This window comes from Ruditapes philippinarum, unplaced genomic scaffold (genome assembly GCF_026571515.1).
Source record: "Ruditapes philippinarum isolate M1 unplaced genomic scaffold, ASM2657151v2 ctg2715_1_1_1_1, whole genome shotgun sequence".
Classification (NCBI taxonomy): Eukaryota; Metazoa; Mollusca; class Bivalvia; order Venerida; family Veneridae; genus Ruditapes; species Ruditapes philippinarum.
The window spans coordinates 343,296-360,879 of record NW_026856692.1 but is presented as its reverse complement, the minus strand read 5'-3'; the positions used below and the strand labels follow the sequence as shown (position 1 = coordinate 360,879).

General features: G+C 30.5%; 1 protein-coding gene across 9 annotated transcripts in view; it reads right to left on the bottom strand.

The window, feature by feature from the left end:
• Nucleotides 1–688: 688 nt before the first annotated feature.
• LOC132747378 (limbic system-associated membrane protein-like) overlaps nt 689–17,584 on the bottom strand; it is a 43,518-nt gene continuing 26,622 nt past the window's right edge. For 6 of the 9 annotated variants that reach the window (XM_060736735.1, XM_060736734.1, XM_060736739.1 and 3 more), the window contains 10 exons: nt 17,159–17,265; nt 15,004–15,208; nt 14,357–14,506; nt 12,415–12,480; nt 11,714–11,791; nt 10,173–10,301; nt 7,778–7,932; nt 5,725–5,869; nt 3,798–4,082; nt 689–1,802 (listed from right to left, as the gene is read on the bottom strand). In XM_060736735.1, the coding sequence (XP_060592718.1) occupies nt 1,678–1,802; nt 3,798–4,082; nt 5,725–5,869; nt 7,778–7,932; nt 10,173–10,301; nt 11,714–11,791; nt 12,415–12,480; nt 14,357–14,506; nt 15,004–15,208; nt 17,159–17,265 (1,445 nt within the window). In that variant the 3' untranslated portion in view covers nt 689–1,677. The remainder of the gene's footprint in view (nt 1,803–3,797; nt 4,083–5,724; nt 5,870–7,777; nt 7,933–10,172; nt 10,302–11,713; nt 11,792–12,414; nt 12,481–14,356; nt 14,507–15,003; nt 15,209–17,158; nt 17,266–17,584) is intronic. The other 3 variants (XM_060736741.1, XM_060736740.1, XM_060736742.1) reach the window with 3 other exon arrangements.

Below are 17,584 nucleotides of genomic sequence, written 5' to 3'. Positions count from 1 at the left end.
TCTTTCACAAGGTGACTATTTCATTTAAGATTTTGAAAATAGAAATTTTTATTCGGGGGGGGGAAAACAAGTTAAATATATAATAATCAAATATTAACAAATTTTCGCAACTTAAAAACATGTTTCAATAAAAAGGTAAAATGTACTACTGTACCAAAGTATTAACTGCAACTTAAAAACACGTTTCCATAAAAAGGTAAAAAAGTACTAACCAAATATATTTCTGAAAGTATTTACATTGATTTACACACAAAAATAACGTATTAAAATATTTTTTCTTCAAATATTTAAACAAAAACAATACAAACTTGCAAACAAGCGAAATAACCACAAGAAAATGAAATAATCATACAAAAACAACCGATTATTGTATAGATAATATTAAACAAAACTAAACAACCATCAACATACTAGAATTCCTTAATATTAATGAAAAAGAAAAAAAATAAACTTCTCAGAAATTATACTATTATATTTTATATGTCTATCATATCTAATGACAATACTAGAAACTTGCGATATAAACAATAATAGATATTTAGAACTACCTTTTCACTCTATTAGAACGATACCAATAATATTGTTACTTATATTGCAGTCAAAACATTTGTAGCCTCCATTTAAGCTACTGCTTTGAAGTCCTATGTTTTCCGTTGTTTTTTCGTTTGTTTTCTTTTTATAAAAGGAAAACACATTTTGATCGGAATGTTACATTTGATATAATACATGTTAGAGTAGTATAACAGATGGAGAATCGGTGATTTATTATAATGATTGATCTATATAAATGCCCTTTATGATTTCTATGCACAGTATCTGAAATACAAAGTAACATAAAATTGTTAAGAACGGGGTTCATTGTTCATACGGGGTTCTCTTAATATCGCCTTTATTAAGTTACTTTAGTGCAAAAGTTGGTACACATTTGGTTGCTAATACAGTATAGAAGTATTTGTAGAAAAGTAATGATTGATTACACAATTATAATGGGCAAGCACCTCAAATGTCTACAAGCAGTCGTAACATTTGCTGTCATGTAAGTATATCAATTAAAAAGCACAACGATGCACATAGGAAATAGAAGAAATATTGTTTTAAGTGTAAGAATCTGTAACATGTAATACATCTCAAGCATGCCGGGTTATTCTGACTGTAAGATACAGTTAAATGTTAAGATGTGCATGTTAATGATCTGATACTCTTCTAGTGTCAACATTCATCGCTTACGTCACAGAAATCCCATGTACAATTCATATTGTTAAGAATATAATCCAATTACATTTGGGTCACATAAAATCCTAGCACTCACACATCTGATATCCATATTTTCATCTGTGTTGACACACAAACGCATGTTTATTTGTAAGGGGGTTTTTTGACATATTTTTTAACGATTTACAGACATTCGTGATCACTAATTTACATTTACATAGAGGCACTTATTAAGTGTTCTCTAATGATCACGTCACAATAAATGTACCCGACGCCATTTAGTTCTTTGGCTACAGATATTGAAAGTTATTGAAAGTTATATTCTGAATCTTAACCAACAAACAATTTAAAACAAACACAAACTTTTTGTCGTTTAATTACGTTGAGCAAACTGCTTCGATTGTTCCTCTATTGTCTGTTGAATGAAACGTATCTTTTCTTTTAACTTACAGGCATTGTTTTAAGCTATAAAAGCATAAGTAGCACAAGGTTTGACGTAATAAGGCTTAAAGCGCATAATACTGAATTTAATGTCACGTGACCACTTGACTCACTGGCATGGCTCATGGATGCCGTACCTTCCCCTTCACCTGAAAATAAAACAAAACAATCAATTATAATGTTTTGGTTATCTACATGATAAAAATAATTAAAACCAATCACACGTTAAATGAAGTTCTTTTTTCGTAACCATACTAAAGTTTTTAACATTGTCATATACTCGTACTTGTGTACATATGAAATAAACATTTAATGTAATGAATAAGGGTGATATTGTACATGATGGAATACTATGGAAAACTTTTATGTGAAATTCTGTAAAATTTATATTTTAAATGTAACATAGGATTTCTGATAAAATGTCTACCTCCTGAACATGCGTTTATTATATGAATCTTGAAATGTTTCATATAATGTAATGTACTATATACAATGTATTCAATAGTTTACGCTGGTTTCGCTCATTTACCATTCCCTTTAACAAGTTTACAAAGTAAAAATAATAACATAATAACACCCAAAGTTTAAATTTAATCTACAGTCCATGAAAAGTAATCACTGGTTTTAGACATACTTTATACATAATTTAGAAATCACACGCATACGTGCTAGACAGGAACGCTTTAAATAAAACCAATTTACAGAAAAACGAAACCGCACCTCACAATGCAAAAAGTAAGAATTATGATTTCTTAGGAGGGAAGCTGAAAGCCAAATAAAGTCAATCATTTCACTGTGTCTATGATTTAAAAATTAAAAATACACTAAAATGCAGATCCGAGAATCCAGACTGGGGTGGGGTTTGGGTGCGAGCACTGTCTCAAGACAAGCGATGTACTCATATTTCTTAACAAAAGTTACACCCTTATCCAAATAAACAGTAATCTTTGACACAAGATGAATTGTTGTAACTTATAAGTTAGGCGTAAATTTATAATATTGCTAATAAGGTTCGATATATATACTAGTTTATCATTCAAGAAAGGATCAAAGCTTAGTTTAGAATTATGTGTAGGCGGAATTATATATTCTAAACACGATTATAAAAAGCAACAAGCATGTGGGATACTTTGAATAGCAGAGGTTATATATAAAAGATATCACAGCAATCAGAAATCAGGGGAAACTTGCGTTAATATCTGGAAACAATTAAATGAATAGTAAACTGACAGCATAAGGGAAACAAATCTCTAATCTAGAAAATCTGAACATCTCCGATATGTTAAACAGATATTGTGGTTATTTCCATGATTGATTCACAGCAAATTATCAGAGTATAAATGATTTTGTTAGAAAAGAATAAACTTGATTTGACATGTATAAATAAAGTTAAAGTTAAGCAATAATTATGTGCCAGCAAGTTTTTATTTTAATTAACATAAAATAGAAAAACATGGAAACACAAAGAACACCACTGAAAAGAACGGACATAAAATATCTACCTTAAAATTTTTAACTAAAAATAAACGATATCTTGAAACTGCCTTACCTTTTTTGGAGTCAAATAACACCATTTATAACATGATTTTAGAAGAATTAAAGTAAGTGTAGCAGGACTAGTTTTTAAAGCGGATGAAAAATGATATAATAAAAAATAAAGAAAAATTCGCCAGGAATAAACTTCATCAAAAGTAAAATGTATATGATTGCGGTTGTAAATAAATATTTTCGCACATCATATAAAAAATAAAATGTCAGGATAATTTTTCAGCATGAACATTGTCACATCAATTTTGAAAACGTCCAGTAAATGCGCATTAATTAAATAGACCATTTGCTTATTTTGCAAAAAAGAAATTATTGCATCTGATGTACATTCTGTGAAATATGTTTTGATTTTCCATGCAAAACAAGCCAATATCATCTATATATACTTAATAAAATTGTTACAATAAAACCTTAAACACGGGAATGTAAAGACACTAGCAAAATATCGTTTCAAGACAAAGAATAGAACAAAACAAAAAAATACATGGGTAAAAATAGCTGAAAAATAATAAGCACCGGCCCTTTACTTATTAAAGAGTTTGATAATGATGAACAGAAAGCTAAACAAAGGCAGACATGCAGTGCACTAAACATACAGATAGTAACAAATGTGCCAGAGCATTTCACAGCTCGAGATCCTGTGCGCTTTGCTACTTCATTTTCGTACACAGAATCGTCATTACCCGGTCTGAGACGTCTGTGGGCATCATTCCTGTTGGTATCGTGAAGAATAGGCTTTCTGGATCCATCTATTGTGATAAATGTTTTTCCTGTACCTCTTCCGTCTGAATGTAATGGAATGTTTGGTTTAGATACAGGCGGGTCAATTAGAGGAGGTCTTTTAGACGGTGTAGTCTTCTTCATTTCATGAGTAGCGTAATCTGAAATAAAAGTAATGATACCGGAAGTTATCACTCAGTTTACAAAAATGTTTAATCTTCTAACCAGTGTTAATAAATGGTATATGTTTTTGTATTTCAGATACGGGCAATGTGTATTTTGTAAGGCTTACTTTAGTTACATTTTTTCATAATTGGTTGGTATTATGAGCATTTATTACTAATTTATAATTATTTAATCAATTACTAATTTACTATTTTATTTAATTAATAACTAATGCCTAATTTACTTAGTTAATTACTAATTTAATAATTTATTTGTTGGAAATGAGAGATACTCTTTATTTTCTATAATATGTAATCGATGCATAGTGCTTTGTAGCTTCTAAGCAGAAATTACTTTCTTTTAAGACCCTCGAAAGTAGTAGTGATTTCAAAAATATCAATAATATCATATCTAAATTAACTTATATTATTTTAGTTTATGGATATGATCTTATATAATGGGTAAAGCTATTTGTTCTAGATAAGTTAGACATATCTATGAAAGTATTACGATAACTTATGAGAGTATATTTTGATGGTGTTAAAGGTAACGCCGATATCACGCTCCTTATTTGTTAACAGATACATCAAAAATTTAGTTTAACGGTTTATCTAATTTTTAGAAAGCTTTGCGGTATTTCGTGATTGTTAATGTAAAATAAATTTGTAGGGAAATAATTGAGAACGTTTATCATGACATCCATTGCAACAAAAGCATTTGTCATCAGCATGTCTTTAAAACATTTGAAACTTTTAAACATATCTTCGTAATAAAATTAATGAACTTTGTCTGGTAACTGTTTGATTTATGATATGATAAATGTCACCTGTTTTAAACTGAAACCTTTTCCACTTTGTAATGTGTTAATTTGTAGATTTTTTTTTCTAGTTACAAATAGAAACTTAAAAAGCGAAATGTTATAACATTTCATTTTGAATGAAAACAATAACACATTGTAAACAACATCCACTTATGAACTTTTTTTCAATTTCTGTAATTAAAATTATAGTGTTTTAAGATCTTATTACGTATCTATGCAATGACCTCTGTATTTGACACAGAATTTATTCCAAATGAAAGGCACAAAAGTATTATAATTCTGAAAAACATACTATTCAGTAAACTCAATGTCATGTAAATGAATAGGTACGGTAAAAGTGTGCTACTTATATAGTCAAAACTCGGGAAATGCTAGATTTCAGAGAGTATGTTTATGATCATACATGCTAACATAATATATAGCGTTTATGATCGGCAGTTGTTAATGCAAGCTACCATCAACACTCTCTGTTTATGAACGAAAGCTACGACAACAGTCTGTTTATGAGCGGTAGTTGTACATAAATGTTTCCATTTATTTCCAACTGTTTATGAACGGATGTGTAAATGCATGTTTCCATTAACACTCACCGTCAATGAAATGAAAGATTGTTGAAAATGCAAGAAAGTTTACGAACGGTAGTTTATAATGCACGCAAGCTACAATTATTAACCACTGTTTATAAACGGTAGTTATAAAAATTCATGAAACCACCAAAGATATATGTACGATAGTTGTCTATCCACGAGACTGGTTTCATCAGGACAAACTATGTTAAAATGAACATTGTGTTTTATTTAGAAACATATTAAACATACCATATAACAGCATAGTTTCCTTATCACTGCCAATTTTATTTTCAGCATAGCATGTATATTCACCATAATCCTCCTCATGAATATCCCTAACCCTTAAACTAAGTGTCTTCCGGGTACTTTCGTCATTTCCACTGTACAGTTCAACCTGAAAATATATATCAAAATATACATATTATTGCATTGACAATCCTATGAATGAACATAAAAAAATATTTCAATAAAAATGGTCTGAGGTGTCACAGTATACTAAATTGGCGGTCAAATCAGACATTCCAACATAATACAGACGGCTGACTAGATATGTTTAATAATATTATTTAACTCGTAAAATTAATAAAGGTAATGTACCTCACGACTTTGATAGAACATTTTCAGCGCCAAGCGTTCTAACATTAATTTGGGACTCATAAAATGTTTTTGGAAGGACTTGTTTTAGTTCAAAACCCGTGTTAAAACATTCTTGACAATCTAATTAACTTTATGTTGCATCAACCCTTTTTTCGTGCTATTATTAAGCGAAAACATTCTCGGCCAAAATGGATTTCGAGCCAATCCAGATTTTCAGTTTGCCAAATTAAAATTCATTGCCAAATTGAATTCGGTTATTTTTAGCGTTTCAAACTCCAGTTTTGTATTCATATGTGTCGTTTTAAAAGTGTTCACTTTTAATTTAGCTTGGTGTAAAAGTTTAAGTAAATGCAATGAATTTAGAAGACAGCCAAAGGAGTAATGAAGGTGTCCAATCCAATTTTGTCTCGTTTTTTCACATGTGATAGTTTGGCATTCCTAGAAAGGTATCACGTGATGCTAAACACGCCTTATTATCAACCAAACGTTACAAAAAATATAACTTTTCCATTTTTCCATATTTTTTATACCTGAAATTTTGAACCGAGCCGATACTTGACAGCTCAAATAAGACATTAACAGCTTTTTTTTGTTATATATTGAGCACGTGCACGCACGTGATCAGTTTAATAGACCCTTTAAAAGGATATGTGAGAAGAGAAATAAAAGGTCAAAGGTCGTTGTAATATCTGACAGCATAACAATGAGAGTTAACCATTCCACCACATGGGGATCAGCTGAGTTATCAACTCCTACATGATCGACTTTATTCGGCAAACAGCATTTTCATATAATTGAGCCGCGCCATGACAAAACCAACATAATGGGTTTGCGACCAGCATGGATCCAGACCAGCCTGCGCATCCGCGCAGTCTGATCAGGATCCATGCTGTTCGCTATCAGTATCTCTACTTGTAATAGGGTTTGTAAGCGAACAGCATAGAACCTGATCAGACTGCGCGGATGCTGGTCGCAAACGCATTACGTTGGTTTTGTCATGGCACGGCTCATATATTCAATGCCATGGGACAAAACACGTGATGCATGTCTGAAAGTATTGCTATGTTTATTTTATTTTCTATTACAATATTCAGCATGTTTGATATAAAAATGTTTACAAAAAAATCCTTATTCTAGAGAATCATTAATTATTCATCATTTCGTTTAATTTGTCTGACAGTGTATCATTTTTCTTTTTTCAAGGCGAGGTAAAACCATTTACCATATAGTAGTGAATAATAACTTTAAAGTGTCATTAAAACTAATCTGTCTTCATGAAATATTCATACGCGGTAATAAATATCAGTTCATTTTGTAAATATATTTAAGTCCTTGAGGTCTGCTTTGCAGCTGAAATAGCTACATAAAAAAGCCTTTTCATCGCTAGAAAAAAAAACTTCATTTCAAGAAATGTTTAACTTAAATAATGACTAAAAAATAGCAACGATGATAAATGAGGGAAACAGTTTAACACTTTAAGCAATTAATACATTTTAATAGCATAAAAAACATAAAGAGTTATATTGCATTTGTCTAAATTATCTCTTTTTCATACATATTGTATTCAGTTGTAGGGAAATTGAAAACAATTAAAAAATAAATCGTTATGACACAATTTTTGTTTTATTCAAAGTCACGCTTATTTATAAAAAAAACTACAATTTTGAGAAAATAAATTTGTTCTTTCACCCGCATGATAAAATACCTGATATTTTTCTTTGTTAAAAAAGTCAATATCCTCCTCGCCTTTCCTCCAGTTCATGATGGCGTGTGGATAAGCTGTTATTTCACAGTCTAAAATAGTCTCTCTCCCAAGAAACTGTCCTAGCCTTTTTGTAGGTAAAGATACTTCCGGTGCAACTGAAAAATATTAACAAAATTTTACATAAATTTGTTGTTGTTGTTGTTTTTTTTTTATTATTTTTATTTTTTTATATAAAATTTCAGCCTTTGAAACAGAAAATGGCAACCTATATATGGAACCTAGATTTGCAGATTGACCTGGCTGCCATGTAACCTGCAGTTACAGTCTGACCCGGTATATACCGGGGATTGCAAAGTCCTGTTATGTATCTTTTAATCAAAATCATTTATTTTTTGAAACGTTTTCGTTTGAGGAGTTATTGTTCAGTTAGCATTTTGTTCCACAGGCAGTTATTTTAAAACAAAAATATCAAAAGAGACGCCTGATCTTGTACATAAACTCTCAAAGCATTCAAAACTACATAAAATTATATATTTGCTGTTCCACTCCTTAAAGGCACATCATAATATCTGTTTCCTTCTTCAGAATAGACAAATATGATAATTTTAATATTTATGTTATGGTTTGAGAGCATGTTGGATGCTTATCATCTGAAGAAAGTAGGACTGAATTTGTAATTATCGGTCATAAAAGTAGCAAAAATGTAAATATAGAAGTATTTTGTCTTCCATACAAAATACTAAAGCATAACTACACTTACTGTCAAAAAGTAACATGAGTTAACAGCTTTAAGAACTAAAAATTAAAGTTTTCCTGTGGCATATTGTGCATCATTAAATTAAAATGTATTTTCTTGTCTTTCCTCAGCGTAAAAAATATTACTACGCATATAAACTCTGTGCAAAATTAAACAAAAACAGGGATGATCCTAGTCCAATTTGAACCAAATTGCATGATATGGATTATTTTAAGTTAGTTGATAGTTCTTCCAGATATGTCCCTAACGATATTGATATAAAAAGTAAACAATCAGTCGAAACAAAAGTTACTTAAAGATTTCTTTCTTGTGTGGGACAAATAAGATTGTTGATTTTTTTTATCATAAACAGTTATTATTGTTCAGGAGGCTTTAGAGCAATAAAAATTTCAACGTTTTTCACTTATACAATCTACCGAGAATTTATCTACCTTTTTAATGTACTAAAAGGTCAAATCCGTTTGATAAATATATTTGTATCAATGTGAAGGTACATTAAGAAAGAATTACACATGAAAAATGATTTTAAGGTTAAATCTAGTACTATATTTTTACGCATCGGTAATGGCATTAACACCTTGGACGAACGCTGAATTTCTCTTGGTCATAGACTGTTTCCTAACATAATTATAAATCAGCCGGCTATAATCTATCTTATGTCCTAAGATAAATATCCTTTCACTTCCTAATTTGCCTATGTTTCTTATTTTGATAGTTCCCTTTATTTCCTGCGACAAACCAATTTACTAATCGAGTAATACTAACGCTCAATTAGCGCCTAATTTTCTCCTGTAACAGATATTCTGTTATAATTCTGTAATGTCATATAACATACATAAATTTTATCATTACGTCATTACAAGAAAGAAATCTGCAATGTGTTTGATTTGCTGAAATATTGTATTCTGAATATAATAATCGACAAGCAGACATTTTCGTATGTTTACAGAATGAACAGATATGTGCTATTTGTTTTAGATTATCATGATACGAGTGCCGGAGGCTAAGGTGTAATTTGATGTTGGCAGTAAAATCAAGGCATTACGAATCAATTAACCACTTATATGATAATTATCACAATGGCGTTTCTTATGACGTGTCATTAACTAACAAAAACATATAATAATACGTCATATCTTCACATTAGCAGTTATTTATATCTTATATCAATAAAAAATATACACTATATGACAGACATGACATTTATACATCCGAAACTGATTATTCTAGTTATATCATGCTGTATTAAATATTGTTCTATGTTGTGTCTAATACTCTCTTGTGAATAAAACTATACATGTACATGTATATGGTGGCCCTTGGTTGGCTTTGCTTAAAACACTGACAAATCAGAGGCGAACCTATGTTTCAGTATGTATTCAGAAACCATACTGTTCTTAAATGAGTTTTATTTTGGTATGTTTTAGACTGTTTCTTGAGCAAATAATCTTCAAATTGCTTAATTAAACTGTCATCAATTAACTTTAATTGCAAATATAATATGATTATTTGAAAGATTTGGTAATCATAAGTCGAAACTTAGATTTGACTAAACATATCCGAACTACCTTTTTTCCAGATTAAGAAATGGCATTCATGAATGAATGTAAAGAAAATATATATTTTTAGTATACTTACACTCAACAAACACCTTAATCTGTCGTGTAACAGCCGGTTCTACATTATTATATGCTACACATTCATATGTACCGTCACAATATCTGGATACATTGTGAATTATCAACACTTCACCTGTTGTACCTATTCCTAAAACAGAAACAATTTTATTTATTATAGAAAATGATTTATCTTATTTAAATATGTTTATTTACATCAAATCAAAGGGTTTTAATGACAGGGTATTGATTGGACAGGATAATAAATGATTTGTTATAATTTCCTACGAGATAGAATAAATATCTAGCATGAATAACTTTGCATAACTTTGCATGTTATATAGCGTTTCATTGTCAACTTGATAGCAAGTATTTCCTTAAATACTGTAATTATTTTCCTGTCCAATCAAATTGTCATTCACATGAGGAAAAAACAATAAAAAATATTGTTTAAAATTAAATATTAGGGCAAATTAAATGGATACAAGCTTTATGAAATTATATAATAAAACATTTGTTATCGTTTTCGGGAATTAACAAAAACTACACGAAATTAACACGACATTTGGTTTGTACTAAATAAAACACAGAAAATAGAGTGAAAATCAATAGTAATAGAAAAAGAAGACTGATATTTCGTTCTTCTAAAACGCATAATATATAAATTTTAAATAAAGCTAAAACTTTTGGGAAGTAAAATTGTAAAAGTGTTTATAAAGTGAAAAGTCAAAATCTAAAATATTTATCATAAAATTGATCTCGTTGCGGCCTAAATCTAAAACACCAAGAGCAAATCTAAGCTAGTCTGCCATGTAGAAAAGTCTACTTTATTTCCACACACTGTTTTGTATTCTTCAGTATCCTACCACACAGCTAAATAGTTAGCAAACAACAAATCCACACAATTCTAATCTAGAAGGCAAATTTCAGAAAAAGTTTTGGAAAACAACTAGATTGTTTTAATTTAAATTTGTGTTATTTTTTTCCTGCAACTACACATTGTCTATTTCATTAAGATGTCAAATGTTTTGAGAGAGCCTGTATGTCTTAATTTTAAAAAAATGCATAAGAATATTCATTTAATGTATTTGTATTTATGAATATATATCACTTGTTAAAAACAGATTATAAAATAGAACAGTGGTAAAGAAAAATTGTAGTAACACTAACAAATAATTTATAATATAAAGTTTAAGTGTTTGCATCTCGGAAATTTTGAGGGCATAAAAGCGGGGACATACAGACTTCTCTACTATAAAAACAGCTTTCTAAGTTGTACAAAGCAAGTCTTACTTTTGAATATTTAACTAATTCAAAACCTGGCGCTTAAGTTATGATATTTCAAATAGATTTTTCTTGATAGCATAAAATTCGATAAAGACGTCAAAAAGCAAATATGAAGACAAAAAGCCAGATTCTAAAAAAGTCTGCCTACAGAAATGTAATGTTCAAGTACATTTTGTAGTTCTACTGACGTAAAGTGTGACGTAATTTGTGACGTAATGAAACACGTGATTCAAAGCGGTTCTACAGCGACACTCTAGTGCAACATTAATTCTATACCATCCATTTCTGTTGAAATGTAACCTATCACGTTTACAAACATATTACGCCCTTCCCTGTTATCCTCAAAAAGGTACTCTGTAATGTTTAATAAATTATTCAAACATCTAAAATAAATGACGAATTTTAATATAACACAATGCAATTAGCTGATGCACTGTTCAGTTAATAAAAAGAATGATTTTAACTGAAAATGAACAAAAAGAATTTACTTGCTTAACAAATATTTGGCGTTTATTTTATCTTTTATTTTATTATTTTGTTTATTGACAGAGTTACCCATAATTCAGGAAATATTGATGGATAAAAATAGAGCATTATAAAAAGAAAATAATATCTTTAAATTAACTTCAAAATAATAATAAAAGTGTAAGATATGACCTGAATATCCGACACTGGTTACATAAAAAGTTACCTAGTTTGTTGGTTGAATACACATTACTTCATTCTAAACCTCGATTCCTTAACTCCAATAAAAACGTACAGGTTTACGATTTTATAGCGATGTTTACTTTATAACAGAATGATAAGCAAAAAGTGTCATTTTAAATGTGAAAGAACTTAACTTGTTTGAGGGATTGCTTTAAGAAAGTCTTGAATTCTAAGATAGATTAGTCTCATAAAGTGTTACTTTAATTATCTGATGTCAAAGCCATCTAAAATTTCTAGACAAAGACAACGGAGCCGAAGGCTGAGTATACCTGTTTGATGGAGTGTGTACGCACAGGATCTGATGAGTGTATAAGAACCGGGGTCCAGGTCTAGCCCTGAGGGAAACAATAGAACAAAACAAATCAATTAAGAGGAGACCTGGGTAGAAAAACAAACAAATAAATGGATTGATAAACATGCAGGCTGAGGACATAACATGCATAGCCACTCTAGGGAAACTAGAAATTGTACACAAAAATGACGAAAGGACTAAAAAGGTCTTCTAAATTAGCAAGAAAAATATATATTATTTGTTAAACAAAAAAGAATAATTTGAAAGACGTGTGTGATTTTCTCTCAAAAGCAAAAGAAAACGCTAGAAAACGATAGTGGTTGTTTCTATGTTACTTGTATACTTGAATATTTCAGTACTGTTTCTGCCCAGTAAACATGTTCTAGTAAACATGTTATTACATATACTGAAGTCTGTATGTCTCCGTTTATTTTAAATCATGATAGTATTGTTTACTTTGTATTAGAACATAAAATATAAATGAAGTCCTAGAAATTAGAAATTTCGTGTTAATCATATATAACTAAGATATGCTTCAACAATAAATCATATACATCTATTTCCTAAATTAAATAAATGAGCAGCGTCACGACAAAACCAACATAATGGGTTTGCGACCAGCATAGATCCAGACCAGTCTGCGCATCCGCGCAGTCTGATCAGGATCCATGCTGTTCGCTTACAGACCCTATAACAAGTAGAGAAACTGATAGCAAACAGCGTGGATCCTGATCAAACTGCGCGGATGCGCATGCTGGTCTGGATCCATGCTGGTCGCAAACACATTATGTTGGTTTTGTCGTGACGAGGCTCAAATATCGTATTATATATGCTTGATTGCTGGTTGCTTGAGAAGACCAAAAACTGGATATTATCTTGTAATATCATTGTCATTTTATTTCCTGTAACTGTGTAGTCATTGAAAATACTTTGTCCTCTTCAAATGTGCTTTTTTTCAAACATTGATTCTACAAAAGCATTGTAGCTGAATTTCAGGACATTAATGCTACTTCAAATTCTTGCGCCTTTAAACTTAACTGAATTTGTTCAATTAACATAAATAAAAACAAAGTTCAAGTTTGAACAAATTCTGTAAAAACAAAAAAAAATATTTAAGTTCTTGGTAAAGTGTCTATCATAAAACAAATTAGGTCGTCACAGCATTTCGTCAAAGCACCATGATAGGTGAATTGCAACGATTCGCAGCGTAGGTGTCTGGCGTTAATACGATATTGTTTATAGCGCACCTGATCTTCCAACAAAACATTATATCTTTTAAATAGGGTTTCTTCAAATTTTATTCTATTTTGGAAACAACTGATTATAGCTTTTTTGAACATCTACAATGTTAAAGTTATACGGCGACTCTAGATTACTTGTAAAGAAAGATATTTGTTCTCTGACGAGAAAACTACTGACTTTAGGTAACCAAAATGGATTTATTACATCAACACATGAAACGACACTAGCTAGATTCGAACCCACAGTCATTTAATTCCTGACTATCATCGTGCATATGTACATGAATAATTTAGAAAAAAACGACGAACGGGGTTTTTCATTTGATTTGAATCAAGATAAGTAAATTCAGTAAAATAAATATTCAATAAAGTACTAAATTAGTACAATGGTTGCATGTGTGAACGAATCTTTTGTATTAGCAATTATCTACATCATATCAGTTTCTGATAAATAGGGAATTAATTGTCTTAAAATATGAAAAGCACAAAATGCATTTTGGCAGCACAATTTATCAACAAGTATGTTGTATGCAAAACATATCAAATATCGGTTTAATATAACAAGACAATCAATTAGAAGCGATTGAGAACAGTGAGAATGTCAGATGTTATGTTGTTAAGCATAGAAAAAGTTATTAATTAAAAGAAGGGTAAAACAACAGGCAACAATCTACAAACTTTCTTTCTTCTGTGAGCCTTCATTTGGTAATTTGTACCACGTGACATCCGGTGTAGGAACGCCGGTAACGTTGCAGACGAGAGTCACTGTTTCACCCTCCCGGACTGTCTTGTCACCACTGGATAACTCATTTATAATTTTGGACGGAACTATAGGCAAAATCAATTCAAAGGTATGTCAGTTTGCGAATGCAAAAATCGTTCATACTTTTATTAAACCTTTTCAAACATATATCTAACGAAATATGATTTTCAGATACTAGGTAAAGACATTCAAGCTTAAAAGAAATGCACGTTTATTAAAAGAAAGCAAGAACATTAAGGATAGACCTTGGATGAAGAACTGTTTAAAGTAATATATTTAGAAAAATAACACTCCGCTTATAACTTTAACGAGTCATAACTTCCTTATTTACAAACATTTGGACAACAATTGATTGTAATTTCGTTCAAATATGGTATAATTAATCTTTTTCGTCATGAAATGAAGATAACGTGACCAGGAATAACAAAAGATTGCATATCGTCAATCAAACATGCAAAGATATTTATAAGGAATATAAGTATTATTCGACGTATTTGAAAGTATCAAACGAAATATCTGAAGCCTTAGGAGTATAAAATAATTAGTTCACATGTTTCCGTACCTAGGACTATCAACATGACGGTTTTTGTCTTGACAGGGTTGGTGTTGATCTGACATGTATACTGGCCACGGTCAGCATAGCTTGTCTTTCTGATATGAAGGTTCCAGTCCTTGGTGTAAGGCCTCTCTATGCTAATTCTCGGATCATCTATTATACGCCGGTCATCTAGTGTCAGTAATGTTGACCATTGGTCAGTCCATACAACCTAAAGTTGAAATGACGACACAAATTATCACATTAAATAATGTTGTTATAATTGACAAAGGAATACGCGTTTACAGAAAACTGATTGTTCTAAACGAAATATAGGATACACAAATAAGCCTGGCTGTTAATAGATAGCTTATGTGAACAAATAAAAATCTTGTTCAAGATACATCGCACACATATAATTTGTTAAAAGTACAAGTTTAATACGTTACATGAAACAAAATCTGTCATAGATTTATTCATATCATCGAAACTTCCTTCAAATGTCGACGTTAAAGAGGGTTCAAATTAAGTTTGAAAGCAAATGTACAAGAATTGTTTTATCAAAATTGATAGATCGGACACGCAACTTTCACTAAAATGTTTACCAAGATAGATGTCAGATAAAATAATTGACGCATTATTCAATTACCAGAAATAGCGTCGACTTGAACATAGTGCAGATCTGAAACTTCTTCAACAAATCATCATATTACTTCAATAAAAAGTTTGTCAAACGGACATATAGCGAGTTAATTGACTTATTGAATTATAGGCCTTCCTACACTGTTTGCATACCGGATTGCAAATGTTTACAATGTGTTTAAATGACAGGGAGTACACTCTTGCTAAATTGGTTTCTCCTTAGTAATGCTCATCTTACAACGTTTATTTACATAAGGCAATAGAAGCGACCTAAAATAACAGTCCTAAATTCTTCCTTATTCAAGAAATGAAATTATTGCTTCGTGTATTTTGAAATTTTTATTTATTTAAGTTACCGGATAATTCATGAGTTATAGAATGTATATAAAACTTAGAATGTTGCTGTAATATAGATAGTTATACCTCGTGTTGCAAAGTACATTTTTAGTGTGACATAAATGATTAAATATCATGTTTAATTAGTTTTTATAACAGTGCAGAACATTTATATATGTGTAAACAAGCAAAAACCGTTGAAATGAAGAGACTTAATTATATTGATAAATTATGTTTTCTCTATTTAACAAATTTAAATTTATCATTCTTTTTTAAAGTAACATCCCTGTCACACAGCAGCTAATGATCGTGTTTTCTTGTACATGGAAAACTATTTTATCTTATGATAAAATCCTCCCCGGAGTGTAATAAAATTTTATTATACAATTTCTGAATAACTATGCAAATGGGGGTCTAATATCACTATTAAAATGATCCAAATAGGAGCCAATTTCCGGAATTAAAGTAGCAACATAACGTATCCGAATGGATTTAATTTCATGAGGCAAACGCTTTCCAAGTATTTTACGACTCACTGTCATCTAACAGGGAAAAGACATAATTATATATCAACTTTTAGAGATGAGGAAAACTGAAGGAATATGCAAAGTTGTTCCGAGTGAATATAATATGTCTGTTGACATTCACATTTGTCCAAATATCATAGCTCGCATATATCTCTATACTGTATAAATTATTTTATAAATCAGAAATAAAGATAAACAAACCAATTGCTAAAAGGTAAACAAATGTACCACATACTCATTGAAGTCAATGGAATAAATATAGAGGTTCACAATCCTCTCACTTTGTTAAACTATGTTTAATCTAAGGTAAAGAAATTGTGAAGAGAGAACATCCGGTCTATCTAGCTCTACTGTATAAGTATATACCATATGTGAAAATTGCAGACATTTAGAGCTCCCGTTTCGAGTTCAGACAAACTTACACAGACATTGATTGTTAGCACAAGAACGATATAAAGGATGCGATAATCGCCATTTGAACACATCTGTTTCTAAATTTAAAATTTCACATTTTCATGTTTTAATATTGAATTATACTTAAGTCGGTGCTACGGGCGTGGAAAGTAGTTTGTACTTGATAGTACCGACCAGGAACAACTCAATCAAACCGAATCTTGCAACATTTTCAATGTCGCCGCTTTGGACTTCTTTATGGCTTCTTATTTTCTCTATTTTACCTTGTGTTCCCCGAGGTAGTCAACAGAACACGGCAAGACGCCAACATCTCCTTCCTGTACTGTTACATTGATCACAGGGACATCAAAACTTGGCTCCAACCCAAACGCTAAAACATACATAATTAGTAGATGAGTGTTTAAACTAAACAAGAAATGTGTGTATACGGAGGTTTGACAATAACAGCATGCACTAGAGTTAGGAAATACTGAATTTATCATGGGAGCTTATGTTATTTAATTTATTGTATTTTTTATACTTACCAATTTTACCTACAAAAAAGGATGTTTATTCATATATATATAAGAACAGTTCAGTTAGCTGCATAATGAAATCTGATTAAAAATATATTAGCATTTGTTATAAAAGTAAACGTTTAAATATAAACATTCAAAACGTTAAAATACATAGACATAATTCACTCCTCC